The sequence below is a fragment of the Monocercomonoides exilis genome (genome assembly GCF_001643675.1).
Source record: "Monocercomonoides exilis strain PA203 chromosome Unknown scaffold41-876177, whole genome shotgun sequence".
Classification (NCBI taxonomy): Eukaryota; Preaxostyla; order Oxymonadida; family Polymastigidae; genus Monocercomonoides; species Monocercomonoides exilis.
In genome coordinates, this window is record NW_027150586.1 from 227,770 (window position 1) to 247,593 (window position 19,824).

General features: G+C 37.9%; 8 protein-coding genes across 8 annotated transcripts; 5 read left to right on the forward strand and 3 right to left on the reverse strand.

Moving 5' to 3' along the window:
- Positions 1-31: 31 nt before the first annotated feature.
- MONOS_8389 (histidinol-phosphatase) lies at positions 32-1,010 on the reverse strand (the record flags this gene model as incomplete). Its single annotated transcript, XM_067878794.1, has 3 exons — positions 32-424; positions 514-889; positions 967-1,010. 3 exons carry the CDS (start codon positions 1,008-1,010, stop codon positions 32-34), a joined length of 813 nt encoding a protein of 270 aa, XP_067722491.1.
- Positions 1,011-3,189: 2,179 nt separating this feature from the next.
- On the forward strand, positions 3,190-3,930 carry MONOS_8388 (uncharacterized protein; the record flags this gene model as incomplete). The annotated part of the gene is made up of 1 exon (XM_067878793.1): positions 3,190-3,930. The coding sequence occupies one exon, from the start codon at positions 3,190-3,192 to the stop codon at positions 3,928-3,930; it is 741 nt and encodes a 246-aa protein (XP_067722492.1).
- A 649-nt stretch (positions 3,931-4,579) lies between these two features.
- Positions 4,580-6,562, forward strand: MONOS_8387 (uncharacterized protein; the record flags this gene model as incomplete). Its single annotated transcript, XM_067878792.1, has 1 exon — positions 4,580-6,562. One exon carries the CDS (start codon positions 4,580-4,582, stop codon positions 6,560-6,562), a length of 1,983 nt encoding a protein of 660 aa, XP_067722493.1.
- Positions 6,563-7,027: 465 nt separating this feature from the next.
- MONOS_8386 (uncharacterized protein) lies at positions 7,028-8,239 on the reverse strand (the record flags this gene model as incomplete). Its single annotated transcript, XM_067878791.1, has 3 exons — positions 7,028-7,140; positions 7,258-7,684; positions 7,901-8,239. The coding sequence occupies 3 exons, from the start codon at positions 8,237-8,239 to the stop codon at positions 7,028-7,030; spliced, it is 879 nt and encodes a 292-aa protein (XP_067722494.1).
- Positions 8,240-8,393: 154 nt separating this feature from the next.
- MONOS_8385 (uncharacterized protein) lies at positions 8,394-8,846 on the forward strand (the record flags this gene model as incomplete). The annotated part of the gene is made up of 1 exon (XM_067878790.1): positions 8,394-8,846. One exon carries the CDS (start codon positions 8,394-8,396, stop codon positions 8,844-8,846), a length of 453 nt encoding a protein of 150 aa, XP_067722495.1.
- A 5,098-nt stretch (positions 8,847-13,944) lies between these two features.
- Positions 13,945-14,517, forward strand: MONOS_8384 (uncharacterized protein; the record flags this gene model as incomplete). Its single annotated transcript, XM_067878789.1, has 1 exon — positions 13,945-14,517. The coding sequence occupies one exon, from the start codon at positions 13,945-13,947 to the stop codon at positions 14,515-14,517; it is 573 nt and encodes a 190-aa protein (XP_067722496.1).
- Positions 14,518-14,619: 102 nt separating this feature from the next.
- Positions 14,620-16,048, forward strand: MONOS_8383 (uncharacterized protein; the record flags this gene model as incomplete). The annotated part of the gene is made up of 1 exon (XM_067878788.1): positions 14,620-16,048. The coding sequence occupies one exon, from the start codon at positions 14,620-14,622 to the stop codon at positions 15,754-15,756; it is 1,137 nt and encodes a 378-aa protein (XP_067722497.1). The 3' UTR covers positions 15,757-16,048.
- Positions 16,049-16,188: 140 nt separating this feature from the next.
- On the reverse strand, positions 16,189-16,725 carry MONOS_18666 (uncharacterized protein). Its single transcript, XM_067871706.1, has 2 exons — positions 16,496-16,725; positions 16,189-16,370 (listed from the first exon to the last, which is right to left on the reverse strand). Exons 1-2 carry the CDS (start codon positions 16,717-16,719, stop codon positions 16,355-16,357), a joined length of 240 nt encoding a protein of 79 aa, XP_067722498.1. The 5' UTR covers positions 16,720-16,725; the 3' UTR covers positions 16,189-16,354.
- Positions 16,726-19,824: the final 3,099 nt, after the last annotated feature.

Sequence of the window (19,824 nt, forward strand, 5' to 3'; positions counted from 1 at the left end):
CTAAAACTATCACCATAACAACTGAAGCATCTCACTTCATTTCAGCCAGCCCCTCTATCGGATACTCGATTCTCTTGTGCTGTTCAAAGTAGCATGCCGTCGTGTAGCCAACGTCCTTCAGCACCTCCATCACTCTTCCGCGGAACTCCGCGCCAACAACGTCGACGGAGTGCGCGTCTGAACCGAGCGTTATTCTCACGCCCATCTCCTTCGCCCACTTCAAGATCACAGGATCTGGATAGATCTCTGATCTCACCCCTTCTTTAACACGCCGCATCCCAGACGTGTTGATTTCAATGGGCATGTCCACAGCGTGTGCAGAAGCCAAAAATCGTCTGATGGATTCCTCGTGGCTCTTTGGATCAAATGCATTTTGATCGTATAGCGTTTTGAAACATCTGATAACATCGCAATGGCCAACACACTTGTTTGTGTTTAATATAAATTCGAAATAAAAATAACATGCAAATACTTTACATTAAATATATTTAAGCAACACTAATTATTTCATACGTCAAATTTTCGTGATTCGCAAAGAAGTTTGCAATCATGGAAATATTGTTCAATAATATCATGATCAGCTTCTTTGCTTCCAACTGGAATTCCAAGATGTTTTAAGTATTCTCGATAAATTGGCACTTGATGATGCATGGATCCAATTATGTAATCAAATGGCCGTGTTTCAAGAATATCCATTCCGTCCTTAATCGTTGAAAGATCATGAAAAAAATCACTTTCAATTCCGAGATAAACTCGCTTCACTGAACCTTTATCATCTTGTTGAGCGATTTTATCTGTTTCATGTACTTCAGCTATATAATCGTCAATTCTACCAATATCCATTTTGCAGAAATTGTGCTCGTAGCCAGCTTCGCAAAATCCATCGTTACTTTTAATTTAAAAATAGATTTTTTATAAAATATTTCAAAATGATTAAATATTGAAATCAAATATATATATATATACTTTGTAGGAATGTGAGAAGTTATCGTAAGAATAGCTAAGCCCATTTCATTTCCTTTTTTTAATATTTCTGCAGGAATTCCAGTGGCATGGCCTTTTAACAGCAATGGAAGTGAAGAAAGAATTTATTGTTAAAGAAATAATAATAATTTTAAAAATTCACATTACCATCATAATAAGTATGAATGTGACAATCAGCAAGCATAAAAAATAATGGTAACAAACTATTGATCATCAAATTTTTTCTGAATGTTCATCAAATAATTTTTAAAAAATACATAGTGAGGTACTAACAAAACATATGATATAAAAAACATTTTATTCAAAATGCCCTTCCGTAAATTTTCATTTGTATTTTTTAATTACATTTTTTGAGAATTCATTAATTGTAAATAAAGACATGTGTGACACGACATGAAACTTTTTGTTGCAGTTTGTTTCTTTAAAAAGAAAGAAAGAAAAAAAAAGAAAAAAGAAAAGATAAAAGAAGAATAAAAAAAGAAAAAAGAAGAATTAAAATTAAAAAATTAAAAAATAAAAATTAAAAATTAAAAATGAAAATGAAAATGAAACATATTTCATTTATTTGTAAAAAAATAGAAATATGTAATCGAATGATATTTTTAATTTTTTTAAACCAAAAAATTCCAATAATTAAATTTTTGTTTTCTTCAATTCTCGAATATTTGATGATTACATGGGGGAAAATATGGACTTTCAAGCTTTTTATGCACAAAGAATGAAAAAATTGTTTCACATATAACATTTTTAAACTTTCCCAGATTTCTAAATAAATTTTTGATTTCCATAAGTGAAAACAGACATCATTGATGTGATCACAAAATGTTTTGTGACCTCACATGTATTTCAATAAATAAACCCATTTTTTCATATTTTTTGATCACAAAAAGTTAATCAAAAGTGCATAATTTTTCAATGAAAATGCCAAAAGTCAAATATTTTGTCCCACATATACAGTCAAAACCAGATATAATCTCATATAAAATTATCAACATCGGATATAGTCACATTTTTCGATGCACGATCATTTTGTCCAATTTTTCATTTATTTTCCATCTAAAAAAAATTACGGGGATAGATATTCATAAACTCATTGATAATTATTATGTGTTATTTTTTCAATAGATGAAATGTGAATAAGACAATTTAATTTGAAAAAAGAAAGTTTATTTGAATTAGAGCCTTTATTTCAAATACAAACAGTTTATTCGAATTAATCAGTTTTATTTGAGAACTGAGCCCTATATTTGAGTTTAACATAATTGTGTGAAATGCAATCAAAAAAGCGAAATAATACCGAACATTTTGATGTTTCAAATATGTTCTAAAATGAGGATTGAATCTGATTTAAACGATTTTCATTCATTTCTAGTTATATTTTGTAAATATTCAAGGAAAATAGAAGTTTTAACGGAAAAGCAAATTTTATAGGCTAGTTGAAAAAAGTCTAATACTAATGGGAAAGTTTAACTTAAAGATAATATTTCTTTTTGAAAAATCAAAACATATGACGAACAACTGGCTTTCATATTCACTAAAATGCACTTTTGTGAAGATAAGTTAATAAGAACTTTTTTTAAAAATGAACATATGGGTCATTCTTTTTGAAAAGTCGCTACGGATCAAAAATTAATCCCATGAAAGTTAATTAAAAACACTCCGTTACCATAATACAAATAAAATTATTAAACTTTCACAGTGATGTTTGTTGGTTCATAACAAACTTCTTTATGAGAAGAAATACGTTTTCATAAAAAATTATATATCAAAAATTTTGATCTAAATTTAAATATTAGTTTTTCAATGAAAAAGTGTTTCACTTGTTTGAACTACTTTGCAATTGTTTATAAATGAAATGTGCAAGGTATGTTTCGATTCTTTATCCTGACAAACTTGATTTACAATGTTAATTCGTATTTTCATTTGAATAGAATTTTCCATTAACATTGTGTACATGAACTTGACATAAATGCAAAAACTGAACACACATATTCGATGCATCTGAAATTATGATAAATTTAGTGGTTTTCATTTTATTTTAACAAATATATTATTTTATTTATTTATTATTCAATCATGTTTTTTGAATTGAATAGTCAACAGTTGATAGCCAACAATTGTCTTTTCAATAACAATACAAATAAAGATCAGAATTCGGGAGCAATATCAGGATGTTGAAGTGTAAGTTCAGAGAATGGAGGATCGATGATGCTGTGTATTGGGAATGAAAATGAAGTGAAAGTGAAAGGTGGATCTTTTGATGGGTGCTTTTGCTCTGCAACATATGGACTTGGAGGAGGAATTCTTCTTCGATTATCGACTGGAAATCCCGATTTCCTGATTTCTTCTTCGTTTGACACAAACACAGCCAAATGGGGGAATGATATCTTTGTCATTTCACCCAATCTGGAAGAAACAGCAAAATCAGAAAACATCACATGCGTGGAAGCCTCTTTGGATTCTCTTGATAAGGTGAGAGGATATGACAATGGAAATACGAGTGCAGCCATTCCTCTGTGCATCTATCTCCTCAACCCAGAAGAAATCTTTGTGAGCAATTCTGAGGCATCCGATCATTCACATTGTGGAATAGTCCAATTCCCTTGTTTGACAATGAAGCACACCCTCACACGTTTTACAGGTGAAAAGAAAGTTGTTGTCAATGGAATGATTATGATGAGTGATGAATTGATATTTGAAGGACAGAAGCATAAAATCAGAGGAAATGATGACCAAAGTGGTTTGACAGCCTCCGATGCAAGTTTAACACTAAACTCAGCGATGATAACAGCAGGTACTGAAACAGAATTATCAAAACTCATCTTCTCTCTTTCATATTCCCTTCCTCTTCACTCCATTTTCAATGTCTCTTCATCATCATCTCTTCTTCCTCCTCATCCCACTACTCTTCTTCTTCTATTCCAAACACAAAAATATGCACATTGATCTGATAGCGAAACTTCAATACACTTGCATCCCTTTCACCATTGTTATCTCATGCAGTTGCGCCACAGCACCGTCCCACATACAGCCTACAGTATCAAAACCACAAGTTCAGATACACTTTTCTTCTTTAACTACCATGAAATCATCATCAAGTCCATATCTTCTCTTTACAGATTCTTTTTCTTTAGAAACTCAAGAAGCACTTTTTTCTCCGCATCCTGCGACATATTCTTCCTGTCTCCACACTCTGCCTCCAGCACCCTCCCTTCTGTTTTCACCCCACCATGAGCCCTCACTCTCTGCTGCAACACTCATTCGACTTCCAAGTCACCAAATGCACTGGATATAGAACAAACACTTTTCTCAGCAAGAAGCGTAACGTGCAAAACTGCGAAAGAGAGCTTTCACACCACAGTGCAATGCTTTATGTCCTTTTCGCACTGCCACTTTGCAGCGTGATCGATTCTGGCGCTTGCATCAGCACCTCTGCGGACCTCTGCGAAGCTGTCGTTCTCATCATCACCACATCACATGCATACGTCCTCACCTCATGCATCTTCTCTTACTCCACATACTTCATCGCCTTCCGCCCTTCCTTATTCACCTCCCACTCTTCGCTCACAACATACAAAAACTCCGGCACAACCTAATGCTTTATCTCCATTCGTTTCCCCAAGCCATTCAACTCCAGCCCTTGTTTCCTCTCTTTCCTATTCCTTCCTCTTCCTCTTCCTCTTCTTCTTCTTCTTCTGTTTCTTCTTCTTCTTCTTCTCGTTCTCATTCATTTTATTCTTCTTCTTTTTCTTCTTTCTCTTCTCATTCTCCTTCTTCTCCTCTTCCTCCTCCTTATCCAAATTCATCATCGTCTTTTTCCTCTTCCTCTTCAACATCCAACTTCTCCTCCCACTCTGCCTCTTCCCATGCTGAAGTGCTTAACAAGACTCAAACTCTTTCTTGTTCTCCATTGAAGCTGATGCAATACATATCACCAATCAACCCTTCTTCTCTGCCCCGAGTTCCTTTGCAGCCGTCTTCTGTTCCGACCCGCTGGAATTCGAGTGTGCTTTCGTCGTCTGCATCTTTCAACCGCTTCTCTTCTGCCTCTGCTTCATTCAGCACATCCGAGAAGAGGCCTGTTCAGACACAAACACAGCAGACATTCGATGACGTGAGGCTGGTTGTGCAGACGGGAAAAATACTCCAAACAGCTCAGAATGCAAACTCTGTAAATAATGGTTCGAATAATTCCACTTCTTCCTCTCAGACATCTTCTGCTTCGAATACTCAGCTGCAGTCACCCAGGCAGCCCAACAAGACACTAATTCCTGTGTCCCCCACTCCCACTCGCATAACAATACAAACAGTGAATGAATCTTCAATCACTCCAACCGGAAAAGGAGGAGAAAATATTCAGTTGCAGTCCGTGAACTCTGCGCTCAGTGTGATATCGACAAACAAGACGAAAGGATCGATAAATTTGACACTTGGAACTCAATCTACTCAAATGCCACTTGGAAATTTAGCGTCTTCATCCTCCTCCTCCCCTTCTTCTTCCTCTTCCTCTACTACTTCTTCAATATCTACTTCATCTTCATTGACAGTTTCCGCCTTTGCCTCTATCTCAGCCACTTCCCCCATCTTCCTTGTACTCTCCATCACTCAAACAACCACGTCAATAGCACGCACACACTCATCAACAGCTCACCGCGTTGAAATAAGCACCTCAAACACTCCATTTTCTACCACTTTTGCGTTAGCCACGCTTCACTCTTTCTTTGATGACACATCGTATTCTGTGTCTGCATCACTGTTGGCTCCGACGATTGTGCTTGGGGGATCTTCAATTGCGTTTATTGCATCATCATCATCTTCTTCTTCGTCGAAGTCTTTTTCCCTTTCACCTTTATCTTCCTCTGCTTCTTCTTCCTTGGCCTCTCTGACTTCTCCAACATCTCTCGCTTCCTCCTCTTTCTCTGCTCTTCTTTCCTTCTCTCAGCCCATCCGGCAGATGTCCACATCCACCTCGTCTGGCCCTGCACTCACCAGACAACCTCAGCCTTCATCTCAGTCTCAGTCTCAGTCTCAATCTCAATCGTTGTCTTCCTCTTTGAACACGAACTCTCTCCTCACCCGCATATCCTCAGCCACATCGCAGCATTCACTCACACAGGCAAGCTCTCCCTTGCATCAGTCTCATTTGGCTCAGCCAGAAAGCCTCCAACAATCTGCTGCTGTTGCAGCCCCAACAACCTCATCAAACTTACCAGCTGCAGTCACTTCGTCTGTTATAATCTCCACCACTTCCTCCTCATCTCTTTCATCAGCTCTGTCTGCTCCTCTTTCCTTCTCCACTGCTGATGCCCCACCGCTTCTCATTGGAACATACTCTTTATCTTCACACACCTCGTCGCAGAAGCGCTTCTTCTATTCGCCTCTTCGTCTGTTCAAATCCACCACTCTTCTTGACGATGTGCCACCTCCGATGCCTTCGTCCCATTCGTCGCACAAGTGCTCTTCTTCTTCGCATCAGGAGATGATGTGGTCGATGGAGCTGCACAAACACCGTAAAGCCAATGATACAAGCACATCGATGAGCAACTTGTCAGAACACACGCATTTGACATTCAGCTAAAAGCAGGTGCTTCCAGAGATGCATGTGCTGAGGCTGATGAAGAGAGAGAAGAAGAGGAATGTGACAGATGAGATATTTGAGATGATGAGGAGGATGTGTTGAAGGAACAGACACTCAAAAAATTGAAATTGAAGATGACGAAGAAGAAGAAGAAACAAAATTGTGATGAAGATCTTCTGCTGCCATCTTCAATGCCATGGGAGCATCCATAGGAACAACCGCTGAGAAAGCGTGGTCGGTTAGAAATGGTGTTCGAAGCATCACAGCCGTATACACCAATCATCTGCACAGCATTCGACTGTCTTATCTAAATAAACTCCTCTTCTGAACCGAGACTCTTGTCTGACGTGTTGAATGAATCCTGCACCGATCCTTCTGCACCTCTGCCTCCATTCACTCACCTTGTCATATCAGCTGCGTCTCCGGATCTGGTTCCCCGTCAAACACACTCCCAAACGCATGTACTCACGTCGTCACTGCACAATTGGTTAGAATCTTCTTCACATCACCTACTTCTGCTCCTTCTCTAATCTGCCGTGAAGCTTCAATTCCCTTCTCCGTTGTGAACTTCACCTTCACTGAATCATCCATGTGCAATATCTTACGACGCTGTCACTCCACAGCACAGCAGCCGCGGCTTCATCTCAATGTGCGCATTCGCATGGCGGATTAGCTCATCTTGGTTATTAAAATACCACAAACAGGCTCGTGCTCCTCTGCTATGTACATGAAACGTTCGACAAGCTCACAAAACTTGTCTGCCAAGTCTTCTTCAATCGTGTGCTTCATCCATGCCACCCCACTGTTGCATATAGCACCAGAATCTCGCACAGCTCCAGAAACGACTGCTTCTTCTGTGTTGTGCTTCTGCTGTGTTTCCGTTCGTTGATTCTCGACGCTGCACGACTTCTTGGCTGCAGCATCTTCAGCTCGTCCAGCATCGTCACCGACTGCCCATCTGCAATGCACCGCTTCATTATCCACGCGCTCCCCTTTAGCATCGGCACACAGATCATCAGCCCGCCACCAGATTAAACAGCAACGAGTTTTCAGCTCTTCTGCCTTCGCTCGACCTCTCCTCCCCTTTTCTTTTCTTCTTCTTCTTCCTTTCGTCGTCCTCTTCTTTTTTTTTCAACAAAACAAACAACTTTCTTCCCCAGCTTCCTCATCGGATTTGTCTTGTTTCTCATTCATCTCCAAACCATTTTTCGACATTTCCACCTGTCCCTCATCTTTCTTTACTCCATCTGAAGAAATGCCCAAAGACCCATCTGCTGCTTCTTCTTCAACTCTCCTATTCCCTTTTTAAATGCCACTGGACAGAGAAGAACTGCACACTTCTGGTTCAACTGAATGCTGCTGGTCTGCACCCACCTCAGCATCAGCCTTCACAAACCTCAGCCCACTCAGCCCAAGCGCCTCTACAACCAGCGGCGCAATCGCTTCTTCCAGCTTCCCCTGGTTCTCTTTTATTCTCTCCACAAACTCTCTGTGCGCTGTCGGATACCCGCCTTTCTCCTCATTCCCATCACCTCCCTCTCTCCCTCCATCTTTGCCTCCATCTTCTTCTCCCTTTTCTTCTCCCCTTTTGCCTCCCTTTTCTCCTTCCTCTGCCTCTTCCCGCTCCTCCAGCACAGCCAGCTCAATCGCTGCTGGCGACTGAACCACATCTTCCATCTTCAACCTTATTGCCTCCAACACTTTCTCCACAATCTCCCCTTCTTCACACACTGCAACCTCTCACCCCATCACTTCGTCGTCCAGCTTCACCATTAATTACACTTCTCCAACGGAAGCAGCAACTATTCAAACAGATCGCAGATCGAAGGGAATGCATTCACATCTACCGCCGCAAAGATCCGCTTGCTCCCAGACTTTGTACCCGCCGACGCTGCAAGCAACGGAAGCGTCCCCACCAGCGGAACCGAAATCATCTCCGAAAGCACCACATAACAGATGCACATGCACAACACCCCCATTCAGCACCGCAAGCCGCTCCACAACATATCACCGCAGCTTCTACAGCGCCCGATGCGACAGCAGCAGCTGCAGCGACAGCGGCATGTGCCTCCCATACACTCCAGCCTCCTCAGGCACCACAATCTGCAGCCGACTCTCGAAGTCGTCCATCGCTGCTGCAGAAGTGTATGAAGCCATCACCTCCAAGGCATCCGAAGGATCAATCGTAAGCTCCGATAATGATGGCTACTCATTCTCTGAAGATTTTTTCTCTTCGCTTTTCCTCCTGCTGAATGGAGAAGAAGACAAAGAAAACAAAAAGTAATGAGAGAAGATATGACTGCTGTGCTGCCCCGGACACAAGAAGGTTGATGAGAAATTTCCCATCACGTCAGCCAGAAGTTACACCAGAAGCACATGCAATATCTTCATTCTTATCAGAATTGTTTACTAGCAAAGAAAACACGATTTTTTAATGGTATTTCAAATGTTTAAAGAAGGATATTTTTCCATTATTTGTCAATATTAAATGAAAGGGATAAGGAAAAGGCACATACTGAGAAGTTTGAAACTTGTTGAAACAGATTGTTTGAATTAAAATATTAGAAGAGACTGAATTTTTGAGTTTATCAAAAACGGAGATTTATTGAAAAAATCATATATCAAACTTCAATTCTTTATAATAACATTAATAATTGTCTATGTTAACAACTTTTTGAATAACTTTCGATTGTTACGAGTGAAGTTTTGATGAATTTTTCATGTTTGATAATTTCTAATAAAAAAATTCAAGAATTCAAGCAAATTAATTTTGTTTGGTTCACAACAAAAGAAAATAATAAAAACTTAGATAGCATCCGTAAATTCATAACGAATATTCGAACTAATGAAATGAAATTGAAGAAATTAAAACTTATCTAACATTTGATTCAAATAGCTCGTAAGCAATAGCAAACAAAAGAAAATTCTATTTTATTATCAACGTTCGATATGTTATCATCAGATTTATGAAATGTTTTTCTATGATAAGATGAAAAAACTGACAATATAAAATAATTGTCAATAAATGATGGGAACGGAATGATCACTATTTTTTGATCATTTTTGATCTGATTTTCAGATCAGTTAAACGTTTGCGACTTTTCAAAAAGAATGACCCATATTTTTTTAAAGAAAAAATTTTAATTTAACAGGTGTCTCAAAAACAAAGGTGTTGGATTTTGAAGAATAGCCAGGAATGCTTTTTTCAATTCACACTGGATGATTCTTTTTGAAAAATCACAAATGTTTTATTTTCTAATAAATCTTAAATTTCATATTTTGCAAAATATTTTGTTAACAAATATCAAACTTCACTAAAATGGAATCTTAAACTTGATAAAACTATTTCCAACATTCTTAAGGAGATTTGAAAGCTAAAACAAAAATTTGAGCAAAATATGAAAATTTTGAAGTATTTGAAAATTAAACATTCGTGACTTTTCAAAAAGAATTACCCACACTTATATTTTTTTTTTCTTTCGCTATTGGGAAGCAAATGGAATGGGAATTGAAATGTTTTCCAGCTCCTTCAACACTCCCAACGGCTTTGATACACTGAGGTGTGGTTCAGACATTTATCTTTGAGCATCATTTTTTCAAGGCACTCCGAACATCAATCCCGGTTCAGCAGACAAGACGCTTGCTTTTGAGTCATCGGCACTCATCCAAAACGAATTTGATCTAAAAATCTTTCGCAGCATCATCAAGCAGCTCTGAAAAAGCAACATTCAAATAATCATCAGTCGCACTTGATGGCACCTGCCGATGAGCTGTCATAAGCACAGACACATAAATCTTCATCGATACTGGTTATTCTGTTGTCATGAATGCCTTTCTTCATTTCTCCATGCTCGATTCTTCCTTCATTCCTCGGGATCGGCTTTTGCTCTTCAGAAAGACGTTTGCCCCACTCGGCTCTCTTCAGATTGAAGGCTCACTTGATTGTTGAAGGAGGCAGCGTACAGATGGAAGTGTGTGTGTTTGGTGCTTTTGCTCCCTCTTTGTCTCTCCTGTGCATCAGTGGCTCTCTGGAAACGAATGCAACAGAATTACAAGGGAATCATGCCTTGGGATGTGATGACGGCGTACTGATAAGAGTGATTCTTCCGAGCAAATGCCATTTGAGGTCATCTGTGTGCGAGTTCAGCCAATGTGAGTGCAACAAGAAGACAGGCAAAAGAAATGTACTGAATATGGAAAGCACAAACAAAGATGCAGCAAAGCAATATTCCTTGTCGAGGCAGTCACCTTTGCAAGCAACAATGCATCCAAAGGCAAAAATACGGGTGATTATTTTTGAAACCAATTTTTCTCCATTATCAATTTCGATTTGAGAAATCATTTTTAATGCATTAAAGTCAAAACTGAAAAGTTTTAACTTTTTTCAATAAAAACTTTTTCTTGTGAAAAAGTATAAATATCTATAATATTAGCAATCATAGAACAATTTTTCTTTAGTGCGAATTATTCCTCTCAAAAGAAATATAAAATTTGAAGAATCTACAAGTCGAAAAAAATTATGATTTTCGAATTATCACCCATAAATTTGTGGACTGCTTCAATATCAGTGTGAGTGTCACCACAGCCACTTTCCACTTCCCGTACAAACTGTTTTTCAATGATCCGCATGCGTTTGTGGGAAGCTACCAAACATTTGTTGAAACTTATCTGTTCCAATTCCTTGTTCCACACACATCCAGCAAGTTCCACCTGTCCGATGCAGAAGTCGAAATTGCTCGACACTGAAAGCCAATCGATCCCTGCTGATCCTTTGCGACTGGCTTTGAGTGCATGGATGCCTCAGCTGTGCACAAAATGATCAGCATCAATTGCTCAACAGCCATCAGCCTTCCAGCAAAATTGATGAACTTCACCTGCCACTCGTTGCACAGCGAGGAATCAGTGTGATCAATGTTGCTGTTCTAGGAAGACAGCCAGAAATCAAATCCATTCCTTCCGAACAGTTGGAGCCTCTCCCTTTCATGGATCTCCATCCAATTATCAGATGGGTTTATTAACGAAGTCAATGCAATCATTCTCAGCAATCAGGGTTCATTGCTTCTGGAAACGTTTTTTTTGACTCATACACAATTATCACTGAGCAAGGTGTTTAACCTTTGCTGCTATGGAAGTGGAAAATCTCGTATGAACGAAGTTAGATTAAACAAACATCCATCTCATGTGCTCAATGTTTCTGTAACATGAAGGATCTGCAAGCTTATTCGATGCCATCTAATTTCTTCATGCAGCCTATCCAACTGCTCACTTGTCGAAGCGTAATGCAGTACTAACCGCGCTCCCAATCACCCTTCATCAATTTCCATTTTCAGATCGACTTTGGTGGATATGTGGCAAACAGCGAACAAGTCGTCTGTTGTTTGGGGCAGTGGAGAAGATGGTGTTGAAGTTGTTGTGAACAAGACAAATGAGGAGTGGTGCAGGTCTGTCAGCGCAGAAAAGAGCGGTTCCGTGCATTATTAATTGATCAGCTTGAAATAGGTTATAATACTTCATCTTGGCATTAATCCTGTGGATGGACTTCACTGAAACAGCTAATGCTCATAGTATATGAAATATATTTTCGCAATGGAAAAAAATGAATCTGAACATATAAACAATTAACAAATCCACTTTTTAACTGAAAGAAGTTTTCAAACTATTCTATTAGTCGAATTGCATGAGATGTTTAAAGATAATGAAATTTATTTATTTCCATTTGGACTTTTTGTTCGTGCAAACATAGAAATAAAAAAGAAATTACTTTGCTCACTGGCCAGCAATTGGATGAGAATGCTTCAATGAAAACGGCTTTTTTGTTTTATAACTGTTTCAATCGAAAAATAAAAGATAATCATTTCTAAAAATCAAAAAAGATTACTGAAGATTCTGATACAAGATGATTTCAAAATTTTGAAAAATATCTTCATATGCATTATCAGTCAGTTTGGTGCACAACCTTTTCAACACGAAATGATCGTTCAAATGAAAAGAAGAAAAAATCAACATTTTCAAAAAATATGTGGGGGAAAATATGGACTTTCAAGCTTTTTATGCACGACTCGTCAAAAAAAATTTTATTGCATATTTGCAAGGATTTCACAAAGTTGAATAAAACAATCCATGTTTTTCGGGCGGCTCATTCTTTGTTCAAATGTTACTGAACATTTATAAATTTTGATCATTTCCCACAAAAGATCAGAAATTTGATTATTTCAAAACACGATGAAAAATATAAAAATCCACTCTTGGAAACTTATTAATTCTTTTTAATATCGCAAAAAAGATTCAAAAAGTCTGGAAATAATTTCTAAGTGCAAAAATGAATAATTAGTGGGATATGATCTACCAACGAAAATATTGTCCAATTGCCTATGTGTCAATAGTGAAAACAAAGTGATGAAATGCACAACAAGATGAAAGTCAATTTTCATCAAAAATATCAGAACGAGCAGAAAGCAACAAGTACTGCATTCTTCGTTTCTGGGATTGATCTTTTCATTTTGCTATCATTTGATTCATTTGGTGTTGGGGCCAAACGGTAATTCCTTCATCACCTACATAACCTCTTCACATTTCAACTGTCGACCTGAAAAACCACTGTTCCATTTGCGCTTTCACCGATTAAGGTGAGCATTTTTGGTTGGTTCACCTTTCTGATCCGAATATGGATATCGTGCTTATGCTTCTGATGGAGCTTCTGTCTGATATGAAGATTTATCTCAAAAAAGAGTCTTGTAGAAAAATCATCTCATTAATCGCCTCTTCTTTTGGTATTTTCAAATTCTTCATCTTCTTCATAATCTTTCTCTTTATCCTCCCCTTCTTCTTCGCAATACGCAACAAACCTCTTCTTTTCGCCATTTCAGATGCAAAGAAAAGGGGTAAGTCAGATGCATCGATATCGAAGGATGAATATTCTTCACTTCCTCTCACACTTCATACGCAAAGATTGTCAATAATGACTGCTTCATTCGCATGGGAAGGAATGATGAACATTATCAAATTCCTTTGAAGATTTCTTAGTGGGATGCATGTGGTATTTTTGCAAGTCAAAAGAAGCCATCACAATGAGCTCGAGAAGCAATGTTGAGGAAACACTTTGATTAAGCTCACTCTTTTGATCAAAAGTGTAATGTTACAGAACAATTAGAAGTTCTCAAAGATGCTTTTTCGCTCAACTTGTGATTGCACTTTTGTGAAAATGTCTGTTTTGATGGATATTGAATTATAAAGGAAGCAGAGCTTAGGGCTGTGGAAGTGAATTATTTTCTACGAAACAAAAATATGCCTGGTCTGCTGCGGATTTCGTTCGTAATTGCACATCTGGTGTCTGAATCTCCGTAGTAGATGCGTACTGAGAGACGAAACGAAGCGAAAAAGTGATGGAGCAAGGGGTTGCAGTGTGCGAAGTGGGAGAGATTGTTGAGAAGGGGCTGTCGGCAGCGGGGCTGAGGATGGAGGATGTGGTTCTGTTACCAGCAGCGATTGCACTGGCGGCGCTGGAGGAGCGAGAAGAGGCAAAGGAATGTGAAGGGAATGAGGAGAAAGGCGGGTATCCGACAGCTCACAGAGAGTTTGTGGAGAGAATCAAAGAGAACCAGGGGAAGCTGGAAGAAGCGATTGCGCAGCTGGTTGTGGAGGCGCTTGGGCTGGTTTGGCTGAGGTTTATGAAGGTGAAGACACATCCAGAGGCAGACAAGCAGCATTCAGTGGAATCTGAAATGTGCAGTTCTTCTCCATCTGATGGCATTCAGCAGGAGAACAGGAAAGCAGCAGAAGAAGCAACAGATATGTCTTTGGGTATAACTTCAGATGGAAGTGCAGATGGAGTGAGAAAAGATGTGGAACAGGTGGAAATGTCTATGAATGGTCTGGAGATGAATGAGGAGCAAGGAAAAGAGGGCAGCTCCATTGATTTGGAGAAGGAAGAGGAAGAAGAAGAAGAAGAGGGGTAGATTCTGGATGTGGAATCGCTGCTGAGTGTTCCTGCGCACCCGGAGTGTGTGACGCTGGTTGACGAGAGTGCGTATGGGAGCTGGCGGGACTATCTGGTGACGATGACGGTGACGGGGGCGCTGGTGGAGCTGTGTGCGGAGCGGGAGCGGATTGTGGGGAAGCCTGTTGTGGAAGGGATGATACAGCCGGACGGGACGATGAGCATCACGTTTATTGGGGAGAGGCTGTTTGGGAGGAGAGAGAAGAGAAGAGAAGGGTGTGTGGGTATAGGTTGGGGTATGGGGGTGGGTGGAGGTGGATGTTTGGCATCAGATGGAGTGTCGTTGCATTTGAGCTCGGACAGGCAGAGAGAGAGGATGGACGAGTTTGTTGCGATAGTGGCGGTTGTGCCGCAGGAAAGTGTGCCGTCGATTGCTCTGCGGGATGCGACGTATGCGATTGGGCAAATGTGCCACGGGAAAGGGATGATTGGGGTGTTTAGTGTTTCGTATTGTGTGTTTGTGGACGAGTGGGAGTCGCTGCGGATGTGTGCGGTGGATCTTTCGGTGGGCCCGCTGGCAGCGTCGTCGGCGTTCCGGTGGATGTCGTATCTGCTGCAGGGGGGCATTGAGATCGCGTCTGGAAACTACCTCCTTCCGCGCCGCGGCGGCACTGCTGCTTTGCATGTGCTTGCTCCGTTCTCTGATTCTGTGCACTCTGCCTCTGCTCGGCCTCAGGGCTGTTCGAGCGGAGCACACAGGTCGGCCTCGCCGCGCCAGGTGGAACGTGTGGAGAGAGTGTCTGCTCAGGCGGCGTGTGGCTCAGCCAGCGCCTCTGCACAGGCGTGTGCCTGTCTCCCTCCAGCAGCGACACGCAGCTTTGTGATAGTGCAGCCGTTCTACCAGTCGGAGCTGTCGCGTGTGCCGCACAAGCAGTTCTTTTCTAACTGCCGGGAGCACAACATGACGTTTGATTTTGAGGGGAAGTGCGGTGTTCTGTTCCAGCTGTCCGGGCATCTCATCGCGAGGGTTGTTGGGTTTGTTGCGTGCGAGCTGTTGGTGGATCTTGGAGTGCGGACAGCGATGCGAGCGCAGGAGAAGGTGGAAGTACAGATGCTGCACTGTGCGTTTGTTTCTGCGCTGAGCTGTGAAGACAAGAAAAGGATGGAAAAGTGGATACGTGGAGAGAATGGGGCTATTTCAAGAGGGACTGTGCTGGGGAGGTTGAACTTTGTTGGAAATGGAATTGAGAAAAGCTGAAGAGAGAAAAAGAAAAAGGAGACTTGGCAAAAGCAGGTCTTCATGGCTTGTTACGCATTAGCGCTTAAGTCAATCTGATTGTTAATTATGGTCAGCTTCAAGTTTGTTCCATTTTCATTTAAACTTTCTTTGTTATTTTTATGTTAACCATCGTTATGAAGGAGATTTTGTTCTTATGTGTATTGTTTTATGTTTTGCATCAATTGAATTGTTTTCATTTAAATTGAATGAACGATGTTTTTTGTGATCCATATTCCAATTTATGCACATGGAATATTAAATAATCCGATTTTCATATTTGTTGATGCTTTTTGTTGAACATGAAGATGTCCTTTCAACTATCATTATCCTTTGAAAAGTTTCGTTAGCGATTGGATTTGTCATATTTCAAAGGTTAATACTGACAAAAAATCACAGATGATAACACCAAAACAAATAATACCATGAAAATTATTTGAAATGAAGTTGCTTTGAGTGAAGTGGATGATTATGCTGAAGTGAACTTTGCATTCCAAAGAATAAAATATTTGCTCATTCTTCTTTTGTGTATTCATGAACATTGCTTGTCCTCAAGCGCTTCTCCGTTTCTTTGAAGGTGTTAATCAGCTTGTGAGCTATTTCAATTATAAATCAATCAGCAAATGAGAAAATAATATATGATAAGAGTTTGAATGAATTTGTTGAAGATATAAATATGTAAAATATTAAAAATATTTGAATTTTTTATGCATTTACACACAAATAAAAACTTTCTATCATTTTCGCTTGCTTCAATCGCTGCTCTCTAAGATCCGCAAATAAATCGTCCTTGTTCATTGCAATCATCTTCAGCAGCACAGATTCCTTCAACGTCCAAGTCCCATGTTTCCCTTCGCTTCCATCTCCTTTTTTCAGTTTCTCCGGAATATATCGATTTGAAAATTTTTTCCGAAGCCTTTTCAGTTCACTGAATTTATCTTTCATCAACTTCCAGTACAGCGGATTCACTGCTTCCACAATGAATGAAATGTCGGCTGCTTTGACATAACAAGCCTTATCATCGCATCTCAGCACACATAATTTGGATGCGCTGCGTTTGAAAACAATATGCGTGCTGCTGTTGCTGCTTCTAAATGCTGGTTGGTTAATAGTACTGTCGTATTTCACTTGTTCAGAGCAGCTATCGGAGCAATATACGAAATGAAATTTGTTGAAATAAAATAATAATAATGAATGAAAGCAGATTATTTTGAGTGGAAAAAAAACCAGAAAAATGTATTGTATTGCAATAAAATACAGACAACAACGTTGAAATTCTTCAAAACAAAAGTTGCAAACCAATTGAATCAAGCATTTTTGAGCAGTCGTTTGTTAATATATTCAGTTTTCCAGTTTTCTCATCCAAGTTACCCTCTCTCACGATTATTGCAGTTCCCTCTCCAACGCATACACTTCTCAAACCACCTGGATTAGGAACAACATGTGCAGATCAAGGCTCAAAAGTGGATGTTGATGAAGCAGCCGAAGGCACTTCAGATGGAGGATAAGATAAGGATGAGAAGAAAGTAAAGAAGAAGAGAACAAAAAAGAGGAGAAAGCAGAAAACTCATTATTTCCATAGTCAAACAGTTGGACGCTTTGAAAGTTGAAAAAACAATTTCAAAAAAACTGAAAAAATTGAACAAAAGAAAGTCTGCTTTCTTTCCTAAAGGCGAATCAAGGACGATAGAGTTGCATTGGTGCGTGATAAAAAATAAAAGGCACTTCCCTCTGGTTTAATTTTCATTGTCCAACAAATACAACAGAAAAAAAAGGAAATAGTGGAAAACAGTTAAACACAGATGTTTCCTATTTGAATCACAAAAATGGCAAACTCATTTTAAGTTGCAACATGAGAATTTGATGGCCATTCAAACAACAAATTCTCAAATACGAAGAAGCTTCTCTTTTCATCAACCAAGCATTAAATATCGTCAATGAAGAGATCGAAGGAAAATAAGAAGAAAACTCATAACCCACAAAAATGCAACTTTAAATGAATTGTCACTGAGAATAGCGCTCAAGATAAAAAGTGCTGTTATCTGCGAGAAAAATGATTTTTAAAAAAAAATAAAAATTAATTATGCATTGATTATTAAAATTCTATTTTAGAACACATGCACCCCTCCTATTTCATATACAGAAGATTTTCCAATCACTGATGCTTCCATTCTCCTTTTCCATTGTTTCCCAGTGCTCATTTTTTCATAATCCTTTAGTCTCCATAAATATCCAACTTTCCACGTTGTCGTTTTCTTTCCTCATCAAAAATATATTTCCTCATTTTTTCTTTCCATAAGCTGTCCAATTAAAGACATTCTTCGTTTCATTTTTGTCCAAATGGTTTAAAATCGAAATTGTTTTGGCATACTGCAACTAAAAGCACATCAGTTATTTTTCACAATTTAATCGTTCCAAGAAAAAATAGAAGTTATATAAGTTAATTATAATCCCTTTGTTATGAAAGCATGAAAAAATTTCAAAAAAACTTGAAATTGAGTAAGTAAATTTAAAAAACAAAAAATTTTGATCCTATGATCACTTTGATCAGAAATTTTCAAATTAATAATTCTCTCGAAATAAGGCTTTTCTGAATGTTAAAATAGTATTTCTGCATTGACATCTAACGTGTGCATGTTTGAATTACGAAAAAGAGACAAAATTTGAGGATAAAAAATAAAGTGTGTTTACAACTCTCTTATCGTTTTCAATTTTTTTCACTTTTTAAAAACTTCATTGTCTATAAATCCATTTATTTCAGACATATAAACTACACTCTATAAAACTGTTAACTTAAAGAACAGAATAATAAAAATAAATGAATATTTTTAGGTTTCATTGATGTCCTTCAAGTTTCATTATGCCGGTTTTCAAATTAATTCACGTAAAAAAGAAATGGCAAACACACTGAAACTTTAAATTTGATTTTAAATTTTTTTTGCTGATAAATTATCCTCTGTGACTGTTTTTCATTGATGATTTTGAAATTGCCTGAGTCTGTTTTTTAACATTTCACTATTTCAGTATCTTTCTTTATTCTTCGAAAATCTTAATTGATTCAATGAATTCACCATAATTTCATAGGTACTCTCAAATAGTAATTTTATGTTTTTCAATAACCCTTTATAACAATTGTTATTCAATATCTTCCTCATATTTGTTTGACAATCGATTTTTGATGCAATCTTCTTTGCTATATTTCGTTATTGATTAAAACATGTATTATTTAGTGCAAAGTTTTTTCAGAATCTTTGTTTTGGATAATATTTCACAATAATTTGTTCAATAATTTTCAAGAAACCTTATTTGTTATTATTTTCCATCACAAAGTCAATGTTGCAACATAAATAAATTCTCAAAACTCATTTCTCATTCGTTGAAGTCAAACATTTTCAGTTGCAAATTTTTTCACTGAAAACGCTTGAAGTGCCATATTTTCCCCCATGCATGCAATTAATACTCATCTGTGACATGACAAGATATAAAATTTTTTTTCTGTCTCAAAAAAATAAATAAATAAATAAATAATAAAATAAAATCTGAAATTCGTTAATTAATTAATTAAATTTTATTAAATAAAAACAAAATCATTCGATTAATAACGAAATCGTTAAATAGTTCTAAAAAAAGCATTGGGAAAATTTTGTTGATAGAATTAGAAATATCTGTCTTTTTCTCTTTTGCAGTGAAGGTCAATGACAAATTGTGACAAAAAATTCCTCAACTGATATTTCCTGTCAAAAAAATGTATGTTGGGAACTTGATCATCTTTATTAAAATCTTGATAATTTCAAAATAATAAGAAATGTTGTATTTCGATTAACAAATTAATTATTACAGACATAAATAATTGTGAAAATTGTCAAAAATAACCCTTTTTGACAAATTAAAAATATCTTATCAGTCATTTTGTCATTGTTTCAATTTTCTCTTGTCATGTCACAAAGGTCTAGTAATTAATATTGAAATAAATACTATTTTCTGTGTTTTTATTATTTAGAAAATTCATTATCATTTGCCAAATAATTATCTTTTGAAAAGAAGTTGTTT

Bases quoted from the DNA above. Each gene is read 5' to 3' on its own strand.
- MONOS_18666 (XM_067871706.1), bottom strand. From the start codon at position 16,719: ATGAAAGATAAATTCAGTGAACTGAAAAGGCTTCGGAAAAAATTTTCA.